This window comes from Oreochromis niloticus, linkage group LG22 (genome assembly GCF_001858045.2).
Source record: "Oreochromis niloticus isolate F11D_XX linkage group LG22, O_niloticus_UMD_NMBU, whole genome shotgun sequence".
Classification (NCBI taxonomy): Eukaryota; Metazoa; Chordata; class Actinopteri; order Cichliformes; family Cichlidae; genus Oreochromis; species Oreochromis niloticus.
Window position 1 is genome coordinate 23,958,307 of NC_031985.2, and position 25,178 is coordinate 23,983,484.

The 25,178-nt window shown below is 41.4% G+C and overlaps 1 protein-coding gene and 1 long non-coding RNA gene across 3 annotated transcripts; both read right to left on the reverse strand.

Annotated features, from left to right (window-relative positions):
* Nucleotides 1–801: 801 nt before the first annotated feature.
* ankrd28a (ankyrin repeat domain 28a) lies at nucleotides 802–20,035 on the reverse strand. 2 transcript variants are annotated; one of them, XM_019350890.2, is made up of 29 exons: nucleotides 19,842–20,035; nucleotides 11,202–11,285; nucleotides 10,412–10,490; nucleotides 9,163–9,233; nucleotides 8,468–8,668; nucleotides 8,298–8,385; nucleotides 8,055–8,197; nucleotides 7,839–7,946; nucleotides 7,652–7,756; nucleotides 7,072–7,150; nucleotides 6,791–6,905; nucleotides 6,523–6,605; nucleotides 6,378–6,441; nucleotides 6,118–6,186; nucleotides 5,821–5,961; nucleotides 5,591–5,702; nucleotides 5,465–5,491; nucleotides 4,984–5,058; nucleotides 4,497–4,698; nucleotides 4,326–4,413; nucleotides 4,077–4,194; nucleotides 3,745–3,964; nucleotides 3,531–3,618; nucleotides 3,360–3,443; nucleotides 3,092–3,240; nucleotides 2,907–2,989; nucleotides 2,355–2,437; nucleotides 2,171–2,262; nucleotides 802–2,082 (listed from the first exon to the last, which is right to left on the reverse strand). In XM_019350890.2, the coding sequence occupies exons 1-29, from the start codon at nucleotides 19,866–19,868 to the stop codon at nucleotides 1,784–1,786; spliced, it is 3,177 nt and encodes a 1,058-aa protein (XP_019206435.1). In that variant the 5' UTR covers nucleotides 19,869–20,035; the 3' UTR covers nucleotides 802–1,783. The 2 variants fall into 2 exon arrangements, with proteins under 2 accessions (XP_019206435.1, XP_019206434.1); XM_019350889.2 differs by lacking the exon at nucleotides 19,842–20,035 and adding an exon at nucleotides 13,042–13,743.
* A 2,114-nt stretch (nucleotides 20,036–22,149) lies between these two features.
* LOC106096745 (uncharacterized) lies at nucleotides 22,150–25,178 on the reverse strand. The gene is made up of 2 exons (XR_001223108.3): nucleotides 24,557–25,178; nucleotides 22,150–23,044 (listed from the first exon to the last, which is right to left on the reverse strand). It is a non-coding gene; the product is annotated as an uncharacterized LOC106096745 (long non-coding RNA).

Below are 25,178 nucleotides of genomic sequence, written 5' to 3' on the forward strand. Positions count from 1 at the left end.
TGGTGGCCAGAGTGCCAGTTTTGGAGCCACTTGAGGTAAAACAAAGTGCAGCCAAAGAGGTGGAGGCTGGTGGTGGGGAGTCAACAATATCAGTGGCTACAGACTCTGGATACTGCTACCAAGATAGCTGTGATGACCCTCCTCCTCCCTCCTACCCCACCTTCATCTCCTCTATGATGTATGACACATTTACATTTGTCCTCTTAAATGAGACACAAGGCGACATTAAAGTGTGCAACGGCACTTTCTGCTGCCGCCTGCAGTACAGGTGGTTACTGCAAGACCATAAAGAGCTCTATGCTTTCGGCGCATTTGCAGGAACGCACACCGTCAACGGACGTTACGCACTGCAGGCAAGAATCACATGAATATGAATATTTCTAAAAAGGTTAAAACTGACAACTCACTACTTTTATTTGCCACATGTTAAATATCTACAGGTTTGTGCCGTAGTCCGTTGTGCAGGGTTGGATCGGAGCTCTTGTGGACAGGAAGTGGAAGAAGCAGAGTCTAAAATGGACTTCCTGTTGGAGGGGAACTTTGACACCAAATACGTGTACCCATCCATTCTGACAAGCCGAATGTTCCTGGAGCAGCCAGAGAGTCTGGAGAAAGCTGCAGACATGAGAGTGACCATGAAACATTCAAACACGAAGGGTGGCCTGGTCACTGCCTGCCTGTATGGACGAATGTACCACCTGGACAATGAATAAAGTTTGGAGGGATCAGGAAAATAAAGTTCAGTGTTATGGTTAAGAGCTGCTCCAACCTTCAGCTGTTACACATTTGTTTTATCTCTTATAAAATAAACCAAAACAAATGTCTTTATTCATCTGTTACTTAATCTTTACAGTACAAACATTGCACCAAGTAGCATTCATCCTCTCTTTGAATGTTGCATATTCCTCAAAAGGCAATATTTAATAGTTTCTCTCTCACACACACTCACACACACAAACAAATCCACACAGTGACAGCCACCTTCTCTTGTCTCCTGTACACAACACAAACATTAAGAAGTTACAGCATTGCAAGTTATCCATTCCTTGGGCTGCTCATTCAGTTCATCAGTTGTACAGTACATTGGTCTTACATCCACCTGCTGTCACAATCTGCTCTCAACGATTCAATCTCCACCTGGAATAAATACGTAGGTTTCAATATTGACTTTCTCTCCTAGGAATCAAGAAGTCGATCCTAATCATGAATGCAGCATTATAAGTGTCCCAGAGTGACAGTCAGTGGCTGCTGTGAAAGAAATCTGAATAAAATCTCAAGTACAGTAGGGAAAACGCTTCTTCAGCTGGTCCCATAAGATTGTCCCTCAGTTTCTGTATCTTAACAAAGAAAAAAAAAGCAGTCCTCTGAGCTTTTCTTCACCAGATGCTCCATTAGTAAATGTGAATGAAAAATCTTTGAAAAGATTTAAAACCACTCCAGAAAGTATCCCCAAACAGAAAGAGTTCAACATAAAAATAAAAACACTGCTTTACATTGAAAAGGACGCTGGCCATGTTACTGATCGTACAGTAATGCCGTGGAAAAAAAAGTGTTGGCAACTTATTCTTTATTTTACCAAATTATTACATTAGTGCATCTTTTCCACTGTGTATGCACCTGAAGGAAGCAAGCATGTGGTTCAGACGAGGATTATTTTTAGATTTGAAGAGACTTACCTAAGAATACTCTGCTTGTATTTACTGCCCTGTCAAGCTTTTGTCAGTGATCTATTAAGGCTCCTGAGGGGCTGGCTAACCTGCCAGTATTGAGGTTCCACTAGTCCTCAGTACGTTTCTGAATCTGAGTCATTCATTTCATCATCTCCGGAGACAGAGGACAGCAGGCGTTCTGGCCTGCAGTAGGAGGCGTGGTCAGGCCTCAGTGGGGCTGGAGTATCAAAGGCCACACCTTTGGAAATGTGGTTTGAGATCGGGTGGTGGTTGATGACTGTTTGAGTAAGCGAGAGAGTGGGCAAAGCTGCTATGGTGACCATGGGTGAGGTGGGCATCATTGAGTTGAGGATGAGGGCCAAGCAGTCAGCTACATCCCGATTGGGAGCACAAGCCAAAGCTGGAGTATAACCTGGGAATAAAAGGAGGAAAAGGGTTCATAGTACACATTAGAATTACACCTGAAGAGTATGTGAGAGTACAGTGAGATGAAAGCTGACCATTCTCATCCACAGCTAACACACTGGCTCCTTTCACCAGCAGCTCCTGGACCACCACTGTCAATCCCTTCCTGGCTGCTACATGCAAGGGCCTGCAGGTAGAAGAGTGTTACAGTAAGTTCACAGTGGGTTTTGCAGGTTATCCTGCTGTTTACAGTAGGTGCAACCTTCAGGTTCTACATACGTCTGCAGAGCAGCGTTGGTGCAGTTAATGAGATTCCTGTCGCTGATTTTCTCCAGAATCAACAAGGCACTTGTCTCGTGACCCTGAGAAGAACAGAGAGTACCAAAGTCATCTGCAGTGACCACATGAGATGTGCAACAATCCTGCCTTTGTCAGTATGTTAAAGAGATGACGTTCTGAGCTTCACATAAACGTTAATCTCGCGCAAAGCTTTAAAAGCTCTTTGTGTGACAGTTACGGACCAGTGCGTGTGTGTGTGTGGCAAATATTATTGTTCACAATAATATGACATTCTCCAAATTGTGCCTTTAGTGATGCAAGTGAAACATGTGATGATGTGGTTAAATGTGTCTGCCAGATGTGTCCAAAGTGATACATAAATGTTCCAAGGGCCAGGACCAAAACATACACGTCCCACACACTGCAAAAATATCAAATCTGAATTGTAACTACTTTCAACTTTAAACCTGAGACACTGAGACCACAAGAAAATCGCAACATTTTTAATACTGAATGACTAAAGAACATTTCCTGTCTCTGAATAGCCCTTACCTTGCTGCAAGCCAAATGCAATGCTGTGTTCCTGTCTGCATCTTGCAGTGCCAAGTCTGCCTTAGCACCGCTCACCATCACCTCTGTAACACAACACAACAGTGGAGATAAATACAAGTGAAAGGTTAAGAATTCAGGGACCATTATTTCCACAAGTTTATCCCAGTATCAGTTAGTGTACTGACCCACAGCATTGGTCTGTCCATTTAGAGCTGCCATCATCAGTGGTGTTCTGTGCATGTGGGTGTCAACAACATTTGCCTGAGCTCCATGGCTCAGAAGAAGGGAAACGCACTCCACATGGTCAGAAAAAGCTGCAGCATGAAGAGGAGTCCTGCATCAACATCAACATAGTTATTGTAAATACGTTCCCGCTCACTAAGAACAAATAGAAAAAAAAAAATTAAAAAAAATCCCTCCACACAAGATGTTAAGTCTGTCTGCATCTCTTACCTGCCCTTGGAGTCCGTTGCATTCACAATATTTGCACCCAGGGAGTCAATTAACATCTCTGCCACTCCCTCGTTATCGTTTATCCTAAAACACACAACGCAGCCTGTCACACACCCTCAGAGCAAATCGATCCTCATAAGCATTCGTGGATACAAACAGACAGAGCCTTACACAGCACAGTGCAGTGGGCTAAATGAGTTCCCTGTAATTTTCCTGAACACCTCCTGATCTAACAACACCTCCACACATGCGTCATACCCTGGAAAACAGAGAAAGACAGATGTAAAAACAGAAAAAAGTACAGTGCTGTGTCTTAAAAAAAAACCCAAAAAAAAAAAACCCAGGTTGACATGGTTCTCGAACATTTCATGTTGTGTCCCAATACCGTTATAGCAGGCCCAGTGCAGTGGTGTGTAGCCCTTGCTGTCAGTGAGGTGTGTGTGACTGTGTGAAGTGCTGGTGGCCTGCAGCAGGGCACCCAGGGCACCCACACGGCCAGAGGCAGATGCCAGGTGCAGGGGGGAGCGCCCCCGGATGTCCTTTACACTCACGCTGGCTCCCCGCTGGAGAAGGGCCTCTACACATTCCTCCTGGCCTGTCACAGCCTATGTGAAACATACAGAAAACGCTAGAGAGTATAAATACCAAAAGAAATTTTTAAAAAGCATATATTAAAATTGAATATGTGATCTCGGTAGGCACGTGTGCCTATCTCACCCCTCGGTGTAGTGCTGTCCTGCCCCAGCGGTCCTGATTCTCCACACTGGCTCCTTGACTGAGCAGAGAGTACACACAGTCTGTATGTCCGCTCAACACTGCCAACATCAGAGGAGTCCTGAACACAGTGTGGAGATCAGGCACAACTCCGTAAGAATATTTAAGTGATCAGTTGAATCGCCAAAAACAGTAGCCTACGATTTAAATTTTTATTTATTTATTTTTTTAAACACACATGCACACACTCACTGTCCGTTGCTGTCTTGTGCATCCACATCAACGTGTTGGTCATTGTTGTTCAACAGCAGGCGCAGGCACTCTGGGTGGCCATTCATAGCTACAGCAAAATGAAATTTTGATTTTAAAAGCCAGAAAATTCACCTTTTCATGCGATGGGAAAGCGACTGCCTGCTTATATACCTGCGGTATGTATGGCTGTCTGTTTGTGAATGTAATCCCGAGTCATGGGTGAGGCGCCGTGGTGCAGCAGCAGAGACACACACTCCTGATGACCTCTTGAGCAGGCCAGAATGAGGGGGGTGCATCCCTCTGGGCTACGAACGTCCACATCAAGCAGGGATGACAAGAGCACCTCTAAGGCTCCACAGTGTCCATGATAAGCCTGGACGAAGGGAAAAAGCACACACACACTATGTTAAATGGGGTGAAAGTGGCTTACTAAACTGAAGGTTGGTGGTTCAATACCCAGCTCCTCTATCTAACGCTCAAAGGATGAGAGTGTGACACTAAAATTGCTTGAGCGTAGGAGAAAGTGCTTGTATGAGTGTGTGAGTGCTCAGATAGAATAGAAAAGCCCTAAATAAGTACTAATCCTTATTTAATGAATGCAGAGTCGAAGATGGATAGAAAAGAAAACATGCTTTAAAGAATAAATCTTAAAACTCACTGCCAGATGGAGTGGACTAATGGGAGCGTGGCTCTCTGAATCACTCAGCATGTCTGTTCCTGATGTCTCCATTAGCTGAAACAGCAATATTACTCATTTCAGATTCAGGTTTGCACAAATGCCAGCTGCTGTATGTGCTCTACATATACTGATGGGTGAAAATTGGTTGAAAACTGAAAGACTATAAAAGGTTGGAAGTCATAAGATTAGGTAAGGTAACAGGTAAAACAACGTAACATGAGACAAAAAGGGCATAGACATGTGCCATGATTTCAAAAAGTACATCAATCTATATATAAACAGATTTTAGTTTTGTACAAAATACAGATAAAATCAGCCTTTTTAATTTGATGCCATAATAAGCCAGAGGAGGGTTCACAGCTTTATCTGTTCAGCAAGTGTCGTAGCCACTACACTACAACAGAGGGAGCTCCTTGCAAAGCTCAATGGTGCTACAGTGAGAGACTAAAATTCCTCTTACCACATCAAGGGGCGTCTCAGTTGCCATCTAAAAGAAACAAAGAGACTTTTTGATATAGTGTCAGAAAACAGATTTTTCAGCCTTTATGGCCAATTTTTCCACATTCAGTGCAGCAGCTGTACACACCAGCTCCAGGCAGAGTGTACGTCCGTAGGCTGAGGCATAGTGCACTGCACTATAACCCTGTTTGTCTCTCACACCTGGATCTGCGTCATTCCTCAGAAGGTACTCCACACATCTGGGAAAGACCAAAGACAGGGTATTTCTTTTATCTCTTTTAAATAAACACTTTAAACTTGGCATTAGGGATTCTCTGAATTATAATATTTACAGATTGAACACGGAGGAGAACTTACTTCCCATCAGTGTCAGCAGCAGCAGCATAGTGCAAGGGGCTACAGCCTCTCTTGTCCAGCTCATTGATGCTTGCCCCGGAGCCCACCAAGGCAAACACACACTGGTAGTTACAGTTGGCTGATGCATAGTGTAGCGGAGCTCTGTGAGGGTCAGTAAATGAAGTTAGCCACTATTCGCAGATTTAATGTGGTCAAAACTTTACCATTCTCTCAATCTCTTATTTTACTCCATTTCTACCATACACCTTTGTGACACCAGCACTGTACTATTAGTCCGATTTTCACAATTTAGCTTACCTGCCGAAGTTGTCTTTCCTGTTAAAGTCTGCTCCGATGTTTAACAGCAGGTTCAGACACTCCAGGTTCCTGTGTGGAGAGGCAGCTTTAAGGGGGGCAGCTGTCTGGATGTACCACTCACTGGTACGACAGTTAACCGCATCACATTTACAAAGTACATTCACAAGCTTTCAGTTCAACCAAAACATGTATCAGATTGTTTGAAAAGAGAAAGAAAGAAAATAACTAATAATATTGAAGCAGTAAGCAAAAACAATCACCCTCCAGCAGCAGCAGCATGTAGACAGGTCCTTCCAAAGTCGTCGGGAGTGTCTATGACAAACCCTGCGCAAATATGCAAGCTGCATTAATTTGGATGTCAACCGGGTGATTCCACAGGCCTGAATGTTGTCAGCATTAATGTACCTGAGGACAGCAGCTTCCTGCAGCAATCTGAGAAGCCGCTGAGAGCTGCCAGGTGTAGGGGGAACATCCCGTGAATGCCTCTCCTTAAAAGACAAGCCATTGCATGCAAGCATTTTTATGACAGAAAAAAAGAAAGAGATTTTATTTATCCTGACTTTAACCATTTCCAGGGTTAGAGCTGCTCACTTGCGTTTGATCCTTTAAGACTACTGCACAGATAACATGAAGCAAGAAGACAGACAGATGGTGAATGTCAGTTGTTACTAACTTGGCTGTGTTGGCTCCATGTTTGATGAGTGCTGTAATGATTAGCTCATGGCCATAGCGGGCAGCAATGTGAAGGGCAGTGTTTCTGCTCTTGTCCTCACAATCAATTTCAGCTCCTACACACACATAAAACAGAATTATATTTTCCATTAAAAAAAGCAGGAGCAATCTCAAGAAAAAAAAGAGCATATTGTGCAACATATGCGGCATGCATCACACTCTGAGATCCAAACTAATTTGAATCCATGCATGAAACAGACAGCACTCGGCGAGGGCTCTCACCATTTTGAATGAGAGCCTGAGAGCAGGAGAACCTTCCATGTGTAGCTGCCATGTGCAGGGGAGTCTTCCCATCTTTACTCTGGAGAGAGAGAAGGCAGAGAAAGAGACATTTATTATTGCAAAATGTTCATATTACAAATATGAAATCATTAAAACATCAGGTATTCGACTATGAATCTAACTCAGAAGTGTTAGAAAGATAAAATGAACAGAAGCTATCACAGACGCCACTGTGGACCACCCACACACACACACACAAAATGCTTGAGCAGCTTGCTGCCTTAGGGAGTCTCCCTCCCCCTCCATCATCCATATGGCCTTGCATCTTGTTGCTGTAGGGACCCAATATCAGTTTCCATCACTGCTACCAAAGTGTTAACAACACAGTCCCTCTAGCTTTCAACTAAATTCTGAGCAGGATGCATACTAGTAAACACTGAGGACATACAAGATAAAATTAATCCTTTTTTTAATACATATACACAGGAGCATTATGCACATACTTCCTTCTTTGGAAAGCAAATACTCTCCCTTGGATGAATTTCTAGTTTCAGCTTTTTTAACTGCGTGTTAACATTACCTGCAAGTTGATGTGAGCCCCGTGGGCCAACAGCAGCTCCTGGCACAGCGCCCCCTGGCGCGAGGAAGAAGCAAAGTGGAGGGCAGAGAAACCCCTCTCGTTCACCTGAAGCCAAGGGACCAAGTAACAGGATTAAACACACAATTACTATGCACATGCAACGTGGCAGAGAGTGATGCGCACACACCTGGTTAACGCTGGCTCCTGCCTTGATCAGCTCACCAACAACCACATCCTGTCCATTGTAACAAGCCAAATGGAGTGGTGTGTTGCCATAGGCATTAGCCTCATTTACCTATGCACAGAGGAACAACATTTTCAATTTAACCATTACTAACTACAGTAAGAAATTTTGGTGACACAGACGGTATTTTAAGGACACGGTCAGTATGTCTGTACTGACATTAACCCCGAGGCTCAGCAGGTAGTGCACTGTGCTGCTCATGCCACTGGAGGCAGCTGCATGCAGCGGGGTATAAGCCTTCTTGTCCTTGCAGTCGACCTCAGCTCCACTGGCAACCAATAACTTCACTACCTCCAGGTGACCTGATAAGAGAGGTGAGAAGTAGATGAGTCAAATTCACTTCTGTCAAGTACTACATGTCAGCATCTCCCATTCACATCAACACTATGACCCTAATCTTACCCATGTAGGCTGCCCAGTGGATGGCTCTCCTGTCCTTCTTATCAAACGCATTAATGTTGGCTCCTCTTGACAGCAGCAACTTCACCATCTGACACACAGAATCAGATTAACAAGGAGCTGATGTGTAGTCGCCTCTGTATCTGTGTGTGTGGGAATGAAGAAAGACTGACCTCTACATGTCCACTGAAGGCAGCGTGGTGCAGGGCAGTGCGTCCCGCCCGATCAGATACGTTGACATTGCTTAGCAACGGGACCAAAGCCTCAGCACAGCGTACCGCCTTATTGCTAGCTGCTACATGGAGTGGCGTCTGCCAGTTCTTGTCGCGAGCATTCACATCTGCACTGTGCTTTAGTAACACTGCCACAGCATCCTGAATAAAGAGTGAGCAAACATAAGGTCTACTGGAAAACAGTCTCAGTGCTCTAAGAATGTAAGCGCCATGGTTTGCAGGTGGCTGTGTGGGTGTTTAGAAAGTTCATATTCTATTCATAGAGGGCTTTCATCCTGAAATCAAAATGCTGGAAAGTAGAAACTACACAAGGGACTATGTTAGTTTGGGCATGTCGCCCAGGACTAAGAAGAATAGGCAGACATTTTGACGTTTATCAAACACAAAGCCATAGCACAGGGGTTATTTCCATTTGCCCCTTTAAGGCCAGATTCTGGGAAAGATTCCCTCAACTTTATCACAACAGACCTTTCACGAAACCTTGTCAGTAAAGCAGCTAAAAGATATTCTAAGCAGAAAGTGTTTGCGAAATCTCCCTTAAAAAAGAATTTGTTTAGCATTACTTGTGACACGGTCAAAGTTGTAGCGGATTCCCCAGAGGTCACATTTGCATGTGTGTTTGTGTAATGTGTTACCTCACTACAAGAAGCCACAGCTCGGTGAAGAGGAGTTAACCACTTGTTATCTTTGGCATTAACTCGGGCTCCTTGAGTGAGAGGAAGAGAGTGAGACAGGGTAAGAAAAAGAGATGTCAGAGCAGTCACATAGTGGCATACGCAGAATTGCAGAATGTGCAAAAAGGAGGGGAAGAGCTAAATATCTTAAAGGCAAACTATGTTATAAAAAAAGAAGAAAAAAAGGCTTTTATGGGAAGGGGGATGAGCCAACAGTGACTGGAGGATATAAAACGCCCATGATCCCCTTTTGGCACGACCCGTGTGTTAAAATAGCCCTGCAGCTGCACCTGTTACTTGCTCTTCATTGAGAAACACTGAATGCACACACAGTCTCACATTTATACGCGCACTACAGCACCCTACTGTCTCGTGTTACACGTATGCTTACACTCAGGCGTTTAAGTGTAAGCTCCTCCCACTGATGTGCTCAGCTTGCTTCACAGAAAATGAAGCCAAAAAAACACTCGTATCAGATGGTTGACAGATCACAAGAGCGGTCACTAGTCACCATGAGACGGTAACTGAGCAGTGAGCACGGCATGGAAATTACTGAGAAACTGCATGTTATGATAAAAGAGATGAAAAACAGTCAGGCTTTTATCCCAGTTTAAAATGCACTGAGCTGTATGGAAGTAGGGAACTACAGGGAAGGCTAACATGGCATTGATGAAATACAAAAACAAAAGTTGTCTGTGAAGGTTCTCAGTCATCCAGGTCATCATAGTCTAAGGAGCTTGGAAAGAAAAGCGTCCCTCTTGGGAGGACACTCCCACAAGGCTTAAATCTGGGACTCTCCACCATTTGACCCTAGAATTGAAGAAGTTTCTCAGATGAGAGGTGAAACGTCTTCAAGCACCTTAAAGAAGTCCAGACGCTCTTCTTTCCAAGCTCCTTAGACCGAAAAAACAAGTTATTTTATAGGTCACAAATTGCGCATTTTAATAAAGAGAGAACAGCTAATTATTCAGTATTGCTTTGACTATCTTACCGATCAATCAGCATGATGTAAATAAAGCTTTTAAAACTCGTGCCTAAAAAATACTACAGTTTGAGTCAAGGGATATAAACATACAGAAGAGATAATGGGGATACAGACATAATGTTTGGGTGGATGGAAGAGTACAGTTATAACTAGAGGTCCATAAATATTAGGTAGAAATTAAATCAAATGATTAGCTTAACAGGTGAGCTGGGATGTAATGTTTACCTGAGAGGATGAGAAGTTCAATGATCTCCGCGTCTCCCAGGTAAGCTGCAGCATGCAGCGGGGTCCGCTTCTCGTTGTCCTGGGAGGACGTTACGAAACAAAAACAATCAGTAAAGCATAGGTTTCACTTCTCGTTCAGGTCACACAGACACACATCCTGAGCTGTGACATCATGCATGCCAGAACAGAATCAATAGACCTTACAGTGTTGCAGACCACAGGAAGTGCCATTCAGTAAAAATATCCATCATCGGTTCACTTTTATTCTTCACTTCACTTCATCACTTCAACACACATCTCGCCCTTTCAGTACAACTGAGACCAATCAGTGAGGTGGGGCTATAAACAAATCTCATGTGACTGGAATAGGCCTGGGCTAGTGTAGCTGACTCCAGGGAGAGCTGGTGTTATGACCCCACCATTATAGACCCACAGAAATCATACTGGGAAAACACGCTCAGGAAGACTGGGACACAGACTGAATGAAACTGGGGGAAAAGGAGAGAGCCAGTGAAGGTCGTGTCCTTTCTCATCTGAAAGGTTAGAGTGTTACAAACAGTTCATATGTCCTGTCTGGCTGGCAGCTACATAAGATGCAGAATACAGAAAGCTGCCAAAAAAGCACTCCGCCAGCCAATCGATAAACCCAGATCAGCTGTGGGCTGCCGGCTGCCTGCTGCTCCCCTCGCTGTTGTTTATGTGCCCTGTGGCAGTGAAAGGCAATGCTAATGTGTTTGTGTAAATTATTCTAAAACTAAACAACCAGAAGCAACAAAAGTGTGTGATTTACCTGAATGTTGACATCCTCTTTCTTGAATATGAGGGCGCGAACTTCATCTGGGTCCACATTGAAGATGGCTCTCAACAGAGATGGCTATAGAGATTTAAAAAAAGAAAGAATGATGAGAAAATGCCAGTGTATAGCACTATTGGAAAGGTAGTAATTTTCTATGCTGACAAGTGTGTTATCAGAGAGAGTTATGAGTGTTTCAGAAGGAAGAGTCTTGCACACACACAGAGTATAATCCCAGGCTGGGGCAGAGCCATAGGTCACATATGGCTGTATATCACCTATTTGTTTATGAGTAGCAGTTTTGGCACATAACTGTTCAACTCTGTAAGGGAAGGGTTAATCCTGAGCATTCTTGCCACGTTGTGCTGCAACAGAAAGTAAATAAAATGTAAATATAGAATAAAATAAAAACGAATAAAATCTGTTTATGAATAAAGAAGAATTTTGAGTACATTTGCTAAATTTAAACAAGTTATACAAGGTCCTCCTCAAGAAGGAAACTGTGAATGAATGACAGGCACATGGTTTATCTGAAAATGTAAACAGCTGCCATGAGGTTGACAGCATACTGAGCAGGATTTGTAGCCAGCGATGCCCTGAAGTCATGATAAAAGTAAGATTTAAAAAAAACCCCAAAAAAACCCAGCATCCTCCTTTTCCTTACATCAGCCTTTATTTTAAAAGTACTTCAAACTCACATTATAACACTGCTTTCAGCTTTCAGAAGTGATGACTTCATAATTATGGGTAATTTGTCATCTCTGAGATTTAACTGTTTGTGTCTTTGATAGAAAAAAAAATAACATTTATTTTAAAATCAAACTAATTCATGTGCAAAATGAAAACTTATGCAGCACAGCAGACATTTGGTATTATAATAAATGTCCTTAAAGACTGCCCTAGTGAGCCTCATCTTTGTTACCAAGATTCGAGCAATGTAGAAATCTTAAATTAATGCTACTGTTCTCTAATTGCAGCTTCCTTCTTTCAAAACCTATAAATAAATAAAAGTGTTTTTCATTTGCTGCAACAGTAGTGAAAGTGCACTGAGTAACGCTAATATGATGATGCTGATTTTGGCGAGGTTCTAATCTTCAAATGCTGCCGTTCGCTCTTTTGCAACCTATCAAGTATGTCTACAGAGGCTCCATGTCTCTTACTGACAAATCTTTTTGGCTAGAGTGGCTCGCCATGGTCAAACACTGCTGTTCAGTCTATACTTAGTACTATCTAGTGTTAATAAGCACTACAACAAACACTTTCAGCCTTCTTCTGTTTTCCCCAACCTGCTCTCATTACCTCCAAACTAAAAATAAGTAGGGCTGTCTAGCATGCCGGCATCCAACTCTTGCCTATTACAATGATGACCACTAAGCTAATGTAAGTGATTGAAGGAGGTCCCCATGCATAAACCCTGTCATCACAGCCGGCACATCTTCTTTGGCTTCCCCCTCTTCAGTGCATGCTTCAAAGAGCAGTTATCATAAGATGAAAAGACTTATTAACATGTTCCAGCAGAAAGCTTGCCCTTTATACATCCAACAGCAGAGACTACAAAGACCAGGGCTTGCTTTTAATCTATACAAACCAGAGCAGTTCTCATGTGGCAGGACAATACTAGTGCTATATTTAGTGGCACATACCATGCGCTGAAAGTGCACTGTATTTTTATAGAATGGCACATGAAACAGCACAGGTGTAAACATCAGACCAGGACTACAAAGTGCAGTGGTCTACCTTAAATCCCAGTTAAAGCTGTCATTTACACAAAAAACTGTAGATGGTTCCCTTGTTAAAACTAGCAATTTAGAGATTCAGCAAACAGTCCCAACCTCACCTTGTCATCCTCAGCGGCTACCTTTCGAGAGGGATGATGGGATCTGCGGTCTGGGGATGATTTGGGCCGTGGAGGTGGGGATGAAGAGCAGGAGTCATCCTCCTCTACCTCCTCCAGCACCACGATACACACACGGCTAGCCCGCTCAGACCGCATCGGGAACAAACATTCACACGCCACACAATCACTCACTCACTCACTCACACACACACGCTCTGTCACTCACGCACATGAATACAGAGTGTTCCTTCTCACATATGTGCGCAATTCAGCGGCACAAAGGTCAGCAGTAAATCCCGCACGCATAGTGTTTTCCTCGTAAACAAGCGCTGCACATCTTCACAGAAAAAAAATCCACTCTGAAATCCGGCTCTGTCCTCTATCTGTCAGTGTTGCTTTGCGGCATGTCTCTTTATCCTCCTCCTCCTCTTCCTCCTCCTCTCTCGTCTCCACACTCACACTCTGTGAGCAGCAGTAGCGGAGACGGCAGGGAATTCCTTTGCGTAATGGTGGCGGTAAGAGGCATGCGGCAGAATGAGCTGCGCACAGGAAGCTACATATCCTCAGTGCTGTGCTGCAGCCAGGAGCACATACGCAACTGATGCAAACACACACGCGTGCGCGCGCACACACAGATTAGCATAAACGTGGGAGGGGGCACCTAATGTATGTGTGGGTATGCATCGCTCATTTCAGGCAGACTGCTGAAGCCAGCTCTTTCAAAAGAAGAGAGGGATAGGAGAGGGAAAGGAGGGGGAGGGGAGAGGAGATAAAAGGGGTGAGAGACAGAGAGAAATAAAAAGAAAAGGGGTGGGAATGGGAGGGGATGATTGTAGGCAGGTACCTGGAGCACTACAGAACAGCTGTGTAAGTTGACAGTGAAAAATAGAAGAGCAGATAAAAGAGAATCAAGTTATAAAAAGAGTGACGAGAGAAGTAAGATTTGCTGGGACAAAGGACAGCTATTTTGATGCGTCACTGTAACCAGGTCACTTCCTGGTCAGGGCTTATCCTTACTGTCCAGCTAACGAGTATGACAAATACTTCCACTGTTTTAACTGTAAGAACAAAAACAAAAGTCTAATAATGCTTTTAAAGTAAAAGCTTCCCTTTCAAGGAACAGAAACCATGCTGTTTGTTGAACGTTTGAGCTCAGTCCAGATTCCTGCTTGTTTACAACTCTACCTAACTCAATCTAACCTTTGTCTTATCATTAAGTACCGATCTAATAAAACTCCTGTCTGTTATTGCACATTAAAGTAATAATGTCAAAGGTTGCTCATATTTTGTTAACTGGGCATGCTTCAGGCATCTTAAAAGCTATAATCAACATAGATCGTTAAAAGCAACAAAACACATACACACTGAAACGTGGTGCTGTTTTTAGCTAAATGGGGTGTAAATTATCTGCATTTTATAAAGCTGGTGCTACAATAGAAGTCCCCTTTCATTCTGTATGCTGGAGAATCAAAGAAAATGAATACCACATTGTTGTTGTTTTAGTTTGTGTGTGTGCCCTTGTCCTCTTTGGTGTACTGGTGGCATAGCTTTAGAAGTTCCCATCTCCTCATTATAAAACTGGAACCAAATGGCTTTGCCAGAGAATGTGAGGGTAGCTAACAAGACCAGTCTGTGCGTGCAATACTGTGTGTGTGTGTGTGTGTGTGTGTGTGTGTGTGTGTCTCCTTCATATTCAACACAGATCCTAAAAAGAGCAATCTTGCCAAGCCACACATCCCTATTAACTCAGTGGGAGGGACGGCGCAAGGCAAATGAGAGAGAGCGATTCATTTAGAAAGAGCCTTTGTGCAGGCCTAAATTTTAAGTCTAATGGTTTTAGCATTCAGAAACTTAATATAAAACACAACATACAATTTCTCTTTTCCTACAGTAATCACTCTGCCATTACAGATTTGCATCAAAAGCACAAACAAAGAATGATTTTCAGGAACCAAAGCATGTAAACAACCAGTGTTTTGTCTATCCCACTTGCTAGCACTGGGGAAACTCTAAGCAGAGCAGCCTGAAGATATTTACAAAGCAAATTTGTTGTAACCTGCCAAACAGAAGTGGGTATTTCTGTCTGTATTCATCCAAAGTCAAAAGCAAAGCCAAAGCAATGGATATGGAACAGGCTGGAAAACTCCACATACAGTAAAATGAATGATCAACATCATGTGAAAAACAATCTAACAAATAAATAAACATTTTGTTATGTTGGTCTTGTGTGGTGTCAAAAGTCCAGTGTGACTGCAGCTACTTCACAAGAGACCTGACGTGACAGTGTGCATGTGTAAGAGAAAGTATGCAGGCCTGCACTGACCTCTACTCTGACCAAGCAATAGGATGCACGGTGTGTAACGTAATCCCAGAAACACAAAGGGCAGTGCGTGAGTGTGTGTGTGTGTGTGTGTGTGTGTGTGTGTGCGCTGGCACAGACAGCAGTAATAAACCTGCTGAAATCAGCTGATACCGTGAGATATATTAAAAGGTTTCAAAGATCATCATGAGATCATCTGTAGTATAACTTTGCTGTTTTGATGTGTGTGGTGTAGGGATGTCACCAGAGCTATCTAGAGCTATTATACCTCTAGAAAAACTACAAACAGAGCATCAAAAACTACAAGTGGAAGATGGCGATTAGTGCAGCTGCTGCGATAGCTCTCCCCTGACTCATTATGTATGAAAGTAGTGTGTGTTGCTATCCTAAAATACAGGTTACCATTTTGCCCGAGACAGCTGAAATTAGCGTTATGAAATCATCTGTATGATAGGCTGAAATGTTTGTAATGGCTAATGTTGTAAATTGGTTAAGCTAGGTTAATCTAACTAACTTTATACCTCGTAGTATTGTTAGCCACCTACTCTGCGTCCATTCAACACTTTAATCTGTGTCCCATCAACAAAATATTATGTAAACATTTTAAATAAATGGTCTGCCACCATCACGTCAGTGTTTTAATACAACTTTTGAACTAGTACGCGGGATAGACTTTTTTAAATTATTATTATTACTGTGATATTGAACTGATCTCAAGCTATTGATAACGATGACTAACTTTCTGGTAATGTGACATAACTGGTAGTAGTGCAACGGACCAAAAGTCTCACGGTTCGTATCGGATCATGTTTTTTTCGTCACGGATCGGATCAATTTTCGGATCAGCAGAAAAAAAAAAAAAAAAGACAAAAATTTAAATCGCCATTTACTTATTTAAGTATTTTTTGCCTATTAAAAAAAACATTCAACTCAAGACTCATTGCACACAATTATATAAAAACAAATTAAGATGCAATATAGGGCAGTACAGGGCTTTCTATCTATTACTCCGCTGTGATATAATGGCTCAAGCATGTTCATCATAGTTTAAACTAGTGCTGTCAACGTAAATCTCGTTCAAAAGACGTTAATGCCATAACTGCATTAACGCGGCAAATCTCCGTTAACTAGTTACCGCGGATCGCCCCGTGCGTGGGGCTGCACGGCGTCAATGCGTCAACTAACGCGTTGACTAGTTTAAACCCCTTGTTTTGCACAACGGAATATGGCCTCCCGTCTGCAGCTAAACACCCCAATAGCTTTTGTAATAGCTTTAGCCCGGTCAGATTGGGCAGCAAAGGGCTGCTTAAATACCGCAAATTCCTCTGCTCCTCCACTTGGAGCGCTAGCGCTGACCATAGCTATCGCTTGACAGACTGACCACGCGCACCATACACAGACTTTTTTCTTCTTTTTCGAATCTTCGGATCACGTGTGTGCCGAACCGTGGAGTGGGATCGGTTCGGATTACAGATTATTATATTATATTGTTATGATTAATTTAGTTTTAAATGGATAATTGGATAATTGTTCAGTGAAAATCTGATGTGATGTGAAAGCTCTACCTTTTTCTTTTAAAATCCTTTATTTGAACTGTAAGAAGAACTCTGCAGATTTATTTTAACACCATCTATCCTTGAGCCAAGATCATCTTTAATGTATTGTTAATGCGGGAGAAACAGGAACGCCGATAAACACTGGAGAACAAGCAAATTCCACACAGAACGGTCAGTGTTAACCACTGGGTCGGCTTACGCTTTGATTATACTCAGACACAGACACAGACAGCTGGCGACCCAACAGACGAGGAGTTATTCCTGTTATAATTGTATGAACTATGCCTAAATTCCACTTCCTTGGGCGCACATGTAGTTGATGTCACTCAGACACAAGCGGCCTCAAGCGGACCCCAGCTGACTTGCAGATCTGAAAATTCTGATCAAACTTACACCAACTATGACTAAATAAACTAAGACAAACTGTGACTCCTAATGGTTTTTCCTTGTATAAATCACTACTTTTAGCCAGATTAACCTAGAATAGCCTACACATTCTCCAGGACTATAAAACTGAAAATTAAAGCAATTAAGTTGTATAAGTTCTGCACACACTGCACTTGTCCAAACAACTTGGTGCATGATGCTCAGAAGCTGCCGACCGGTTATTGTGTGGGACGATTCTGCTGTGTACAGACGGTTCTTTTGAGAAGTCCCAGGCCAGTAAACACATAGAAGGAGAAACATTTGAAATACTAATGATAGTTTTTTGTTTGTTTGTTTGTTTGTTTTTTAAAGAGAAATGATTCAATCACTTCTTAGCTGGATCAAACATCCTGGTTTCTAAGCAACATGACGCCCTCTGCAGGACAAACATATGCCGTTGCCAAGAAAAATGACATTCTCGTCTCCAGTTTGGCCCTCTGAGCCCTCTAAGTGTGACTATTTTTGTCCCTTTGTCAACTTGTCAGCAAACAGCACCAGAGAACAATAGAGAATAGAGAGGGAGATCTGACCAACACACACTCTTCCGCTCGTTGCATGCTTGATGTAAGACTGGAAGACTGTTCAGGCCGGGACAGGACACTGAGCCCCACAATACCTGACCCACTTTTTCTTGACCAAACTCATCAGGGCTTCAATCTAAGCCAATTGTGACTCAATATATAACTGAATTTCTAAGCAGTCAGTGTCACTATACTGAACCCCTGATAAGTCATTAAGAGTATAAAACATAAATTAAAAAAATAACAGATTTAAATCGATAATCCAAAGCTGAAAGCATAGCTTTGGATTTCAAATTCGTTAACAGTCACACAACAACCTCTCTTAATTGAAAACTGTAAAAAGTGAGAGACAAATATCAAGATTAATTAACTGTATATAGGAATTTTTAGGTAAGAGCGGTAAATAATAACAGCTGTATCAGCTTTGGAGCTGGAACATTCTCATAGTTTGCTATTTTTTCCATTAGTATTCATTTATTTTAATTAATTTTAGTCTCCAAAGCAGGTTTGCTTGTTACATTTTTACTATTGGTTAAGCATATAACATTCTCATCAGTTTCAGCATTCATTTTAATAACAGAGGATGGTAGAGATTCTTAATCTTAGCCTAATGCAGAGTTTCATCATCTTTATTATAAAATGTATTATTTAAGAAGTTTAGCACCAGCACTACAACAGAATCACAGTACTTTGACTCACGGTGTAAAACTCCCAGTCTCAGTTAACCTGTTCTTCATGTATGTTGACAAATTAACAAATTCCATGCCAAAAAATATTCTGTCTTTTAAATAGATTGGTCCACAATACCATTTCCTTTTTAAAAAAAAAAAAAATATATATATATATATATATATATATATATATATATATAAAATTCTATTTTTATTTCTGTTAAGTAAAATGCATACATGTATATGAGCTTACACACTTGATTTCCTAATTTATTACATCTATCTATCAAGCAAATGTACAAATACTGCATTATTTTCCTTTCAAATGTTATATAACATACAAACTGCTGTCAATGTGACTGGCTTCTCAGTGGGCCAAACGTGGAATATAAATAAATAAATAGTGTGTGGTAAAAACGTTAATCCGACCCTTGGCTAATGATGAACCTGCCCACTTGCTATCACTACCCTGAAGACAGGAGCGTTTCCAGCAGCTGATCTGAGCCTGAGGATAATGTCTGACCGGTGAACACAGCTGTGCAGACTTGAGGGCCAGCACCAGCTGCTACTTCAGTGTGACAGCCTTTCTTATCTCCAGCAACAGGTGACTGCCCGAAGCTGCCCTCGGGGGCTGAGACGGACAGCTGACAAACCTACTGGGCAACCAATTCGATCTGCAGTCTTTTAATTTGTAAGGTGCAATCCAATCCACGATATCGGCTAACTTTTACGTTATTAACCTGGCAAGGTGTGCCACGCGTTAAGGATTGCGGTTGCTTATTCACATTTAACAGGGCGCAGGAGTTAGCTAGCCACCCAGATTACCTCGTAGCTATCCAGCTGTGTTCATCGGTCCATCACCACCAGCACCAGCAACACTCACACACAAACAGTCAAAAGCACCCAGCCTTTGGCATGAAACAACTTTAACTGAACAAAGTTAATGCAAGGCAACAGATGGCCACACGTTAGCATGCTTCTTGCTGTTTTTTCTTTTTTTCTGTTTACGGCTACAGCTAGTTAGCTAACATGTTAGTTGACTTAATGATAAGAATGATGCAACATTAGCCTAGCATTTAGACTTTTATTTAAAAAAAAATAACATTTGCACGGTAGGCTTAAGTCACTATTGAGAAACCTAATAGTTTTATGTTACACAAGTTAAAGGAAAAATGAGCAGTCGACGTGACACGCCGCTCCTTATCTCCATACTGTAAAAACTCGAGCAAACTGGCGTTAATCGGTTTTACTCAAAAGTGTCGAGCTGACTACACCCCAGCTAAATGAATTCATAGGTGAGCATTACCTGGTCTTGTATCTTCAACACAGCCATATTCCTTGAGTTAAGACCAAAGGAGGCAGCAACTCGCCCGGGAGTTACTGTAAATTACCCGGGGTAGACTGAAAGGGAAAAGACGCTCCGCGGCGGCTTCTCCCTCTTCCTGTCACGGACGCACTCACTGGGAATACACAGCATCAACTTCCCCATATTTTCACCGTTATGTGTCCCGCTTATCAGGGAAATCATCATCTTGTTTCCCATAAACACAAAACGCAGACTCCAGCGCCCTCGCCATGTGTCAATATGAATTGTATACTGATTGAAAATAAAATAGTTTAGTATTAACTACACTGAGATAAATTCAAAATCACATTTTTCCCTGTTTGTAAAGTGTAAAAGCAATCATTTTGCCACATAGTGTGAAGGCATGAAGCAACTATAGACAAACATATTAAGTAAAATATTTTTTTAATTTAATTTTCAGCGTACAATATTATAAAAACATATAGTTACCTCAATATATAATTGGTCAGAAACGCAACACCATTTTTAAATTTAATTGGTAAAAGAAGATTATTATTATTATAAAATGAATTTGAGAACAGAACCCCAGCTTTAGTTTAAGGGTAATCACATCATTGTATGTGTTGCATTTGTTTTCTTGAAGGTGAGGAAGTGGAATATTTTGGAATGACTCGTTCTCAACTCAGTCGAGCTGTATTTCACTTGCTGAAGAAAAAACTTTAACAAAAAATTTAGATAGTGCCAGTGAAGTTCTGGCCTAACTGCTTTATTTCAAATTTTTAAAGTCTTAAAATCATCTTTAATTACTTTCAGAAATAAGAATTGAGTGCACAAGTTTGAATTTAGTTTTGGATTTTGTCACACAGGCTTAAATATGTACACACACTCCCACAAATATTTGGTTAAACTTGCTAGGGGACATTGCTTTTAGTAGTCACCAAAAAACCTATCAGCATAGTTCTGTTTGGACCACTCTTATTTGCAAATTTAGTAGAATTCATTAAGATTGGTTTCTTTCCTTGCACAGACCCGGATTTCAAGCATAGTCCATAAATTTTCAATATGGTTGAAGCCATTCCAGAAGCTTAATGTTAGCCTGCATTTTCCATCCCAATGCGTGATGTGTTTCAGATTACTGTCCTGTTGGAACAGCCAATTGTATCCAAGTTTCAGTCGTCTTGCTGTTAATTTGAGGTGAAGTTGAAGAAGTTTGAGGTATCCCTTCTTCTTCTTTACTATTCCAACCACTTTTTTTTACTGACATGATGCATGTGAGGCATGATGCTACCACCAGCTGGCACAGTGTTCTTAGGTTTAAAGCCTCACCTTTAGTCCTCCAAACATACCACTTATCATTGTGGCATCTCAAGTTCTGTGTCATCTGAGCATAAAACCTTCTTCCAGAAGGCATTTGGCTTGCCCATGTGGACAGCTGCAAATTTCAGTCAAGCTTAAAGGTGTTGATTTTGAAGCAGGGGCGTCTTTCTTGGTCAGCACCCTCTCGGTCCCTGGCAATATAAAACTCACTTTACTGTGGACAGTCATGCTGATGTTCCAGCAGTTTCCAGTTCGTTGCAGGCTTGAGCCTCGGTGGTTTCTGGGTTATTCCTGAACAGTCTAACCAAATTCTTCTCATCTGAGGGTGAGAGTTTGGGTCTTCTCCCAGACCTTGGCAGAACATCTGAATAACTTGCAGTACAATTGTTTGAACTGATGATCTAAACAGTTTCTTAGAAATTTCTCCAAAAATGTCTACAATTTTCCTTCTTAGGTATTCACCAAGTTCACTGGACTTTTCTGTTTGGTCCATCCACTGAGTGCTGTCAAGCAAACCCTTTTTATGCTGGCAAAGAGAAGCTACCAGTTGTAGTCAATCATGATCACTAAGAAGTGAATAGAGCTCATCAAGTTGGCTGAACAATATGTATACATATATCTGAGCCTGTATGTATACTTTTAACCCTGTATGGATTAGAGAAAATCCCAAATAAATTTAAACTCATGCATTAAATTCTTGACCTTTTAAAGTCACTAAATATGTATGCTTTACAGTTCAAATAAATTAAAAATCCAAAACGACCATTACCTTATGCCCTTAATAAGTCCATGTAAACTTCTGACTACAACTGTACATATTATTACAGTTATGCACAATCTTTTAAAACGTATAAATGTGTCCACTACTTCATCTCTGCAAACCTGCAAAAAGTATACCGGCACTCACTGAGACAATCATCGTGTGGTCGATTACAACTTGTAAAACAAACTACCGGTACCAGATATTTACAATAAACAATGCATGTAATGATGTTGATGACAGCTTTTATTTTGAACACATAAAACAAACAAACCAATAAATACGCACATATTGTTTCTATCAAAATGGATGTTTTCCAGTCAGTAAATGTCCCTATAGTGATCCATATACCAAGACGCAGCAGGTTTTCGTGCATTAACAGAATTTCATCCAGCTATAACATTCACGCTGATCACATGGGATTCAGGCCCTTTGGTCTGTAAAACCTCCTGCGCCGCTCTAGACTGGAATTACTGGAAAACTGTTTGCCACAAGTACCACACTTGTTTTTCTTGGTGTGGCTTTGCAGGTGTTGAACTAAACTCTCTGCAGACAGTAAATGTCTCCCACAGATTCCACAAACATGGTTTTTATCCCTTATACAGTATGTGTTTGCACATGGGCTTTCAGTCTGTACATGTAATGGAAAATCTTCCCACATAGGAATATGAAACTGGAGCTTTGATTGGTTGATATCTGACTTCTTTTTGTTAAAGTCACAGGAAGTAACAATCTTTTCACACACAGTTTTGTCTTTGATCTGAGCGCATGTGAACTTGAGCAAAGTGTTTTTGTGTCCTTTGACTCAGTCTTGCTGCGTTTTCCATCTCTGGAAACTGCACTGATTCCAGTAGAGTGCAGAGCTTCCCAAGTCAGTGCTGATACATCACACACCGTGCATTTGGGCAGAGATTCCATTGCCTGAGCTGAAGGTGCAAAAAGAGACCATCCCTTGCTGCTTTCACTCATATCTCCATAAAACTGTTCACATAGTCAATGACGACATAGTCGTAGTCCTGGGGCCGGCTTGGCTCTAGGCTTTGTTCTCTCATTTGATTGCTACCCTTTTCCACCAGCTCGTCTTTGCTCTGCAGTTGTTGTGAGCGCTGCGTCTCCGTAAGGCTCTCTGAGGAAAGGAAAAGGAAACCATCACAAGCTGGTACAAACATTAGAAAAGTTTGCTTTTAAAGTTACACTGCATATATGTCACACCTTGCTTGAATAAAGTGATGAGAAAACAGAGGATGTGTGTCTGTCACTCAACGGTTTAACAGCTGAATTAAAACCCTTCACCTTTTCAAAACTATTTAAAGTCCAGTTTAAAACATTAAAAGCACAACACAATAAGACCAGGCATACTTTCTCCTTGTTCATGAGTGAGGGGAGAGTGACAGACAGATTGGTGTGATGTCAGCAGTGATAAATGAGGTCACATGAGGTAAAGACACACAGCAAGACTGGAAAATAAATGCAAATTTGAGGATTTAGTTACTAAAGAAGACACTGCAACGGTGGTCAAATGTTGATGGAGGGTGTAACCAGACAAACACTAACACAGCAGGTGCTGGATGATCTGCTGCGAGGAGTTTATAATAATTTCTGGTCAGAGATTTGTTACATGTGTTGAGTTTTACTTGAATTTGTTTCACTGAGGAGAAGAATTTAGGCGACCAGTACAACAAGGGAACATAATCTGGAGATAGGGCTATTATTCTGGTACAGCAGCAAAGTATTGCCTAAACCTCAGTGACATATTGATGTGAAATCTTATGCAAACAAATACAATCACGCCGCATTCAATGAAAAATTACATATACATTTTTCTTTAAAAGTAAAGCTTTTACATTGTTTTGCTTTGGACTTTGTCTGAGGGATGATTACTCCAGTGATGTACTGGTCTGCATCACATTTAAAGGCACTAATAACACACACAATGTCCTTTTACATAAGGGCAAAACACACACTCATTATTGTACTAAACAAATAGTTTTATAAAATATTTTGCAGGTACATTAAGAATGGCTACATTATGACATTATTTTCTGAGCTGTCATTGTAGGAAAAGCACAGAAAGCTACAAATGAGAATCAGCAGCTGGGTCCAAATTGACCAGTACGTTAAACTCATACACCAGTCACGTGCAAGCCTTTTTCTTCTCCAGTGTGTTCTCTATATAGTTTCAGTCAACCATAACCTTAACTCTTAGTGAAACAGTGAAACTGAGAGTTGAGGAAGGGCAAAAAAAAAAAAACTAAACTAATAAACAACAACAAACAAACCCCAAATCATACATTGGATATAAAATTTGTGTTTTTGTGATATTAAAATCAAATTCAATAAAACAAACAAACAAACAAACAAAGAAACCAACACAAAGATGTATGCCCAGACCTAAATCCTACAGAAAATCTGTGGGGTGCCCTGAAGAGGTCTGCGCACAAGAGATGTCCTCGCAATCTGAGCTGACACCAAAAAAACTGTCACACTGAGCCGAAACAGTGCAAATACAAAATTTGAGCAGTAAAACAAACAAACAAACAAACAAACAAACAAACAAACAAACAGCTGGACTGGTGCATATTCCCTTTAAGCGTTTATTTTCTGGCGCATTTATCATCTGCTAGTTTAATGCGCCAACCTGAAGTCCAAAGTTGGATTTGATGATAATGTCCAGCGGTTACGCTGGTTTTCTTCCTTCAGACGGGTCGCCTGCTCCGTGTAACTTGTTATATTTTTTCTATAGCACCAAGTACTTCAGAAGCAGCAGCCTGGAGCCGTCTGAAGACAAACAACTTCAGTTCTTCCATTTGATTCACCTTCACACCACACGGGACCAATCCTCTACCTCTGTTTCTTCTTCGTCTTCCGACTCCGATGGAAACTGCGGCACAGGCGGTGCTGCTGCCCCCACAGGCTACGTAGTGTCAGTGTAACAGTTTCATCCTAACGTGCGTCAAGCCTGATGAGGAGACACAACTGCTTCTATTGTGTTACTTTGTTGTACTTTGTTTGAACTATTTTAAATTTTACTTACATACTTAGTTTTATTCTTTGTTTTATTAAGTTCTTATACTCTGTCTTTCAGTACTGCCAGATACACATTGGGTAACAAATTTGCCACATCTGCCCTAAATGAAAAGTACTTTTAATAATTAAAATCGTAAGCGGAAGAGAAGGGATTTTTTTTAAGGTTTTAAGGGTAAGCTCTTTAATCAAATTGGTATTTTTACTGCTAAAAATATATTTATTGTGGTTTTCCG

Coding starts and splice junctions, on each gene's coding strand:
- ankrd28a (XM_019350889.2), bottom strand. CDS start 13,197: ATGCGGTCTGAGCGGGCTAGCCGTGTGTGTATCGTGGTGCTGGAGGAG. Junction 7,947..8,054: donor TGCTGAGCCTCGGGGTTAAT/GTCAGTACAGAC, acceptor CTCTGTGCATAG/GTAAATGAGGCTAATGCCTA. Junction 4,699..4,983: donor TTAGTCCACTCCATCTGGCA/GTGAGTTTTAAG, acceptor CCCTTCGTCCAG/GCTTATCATGGACACTGTGG.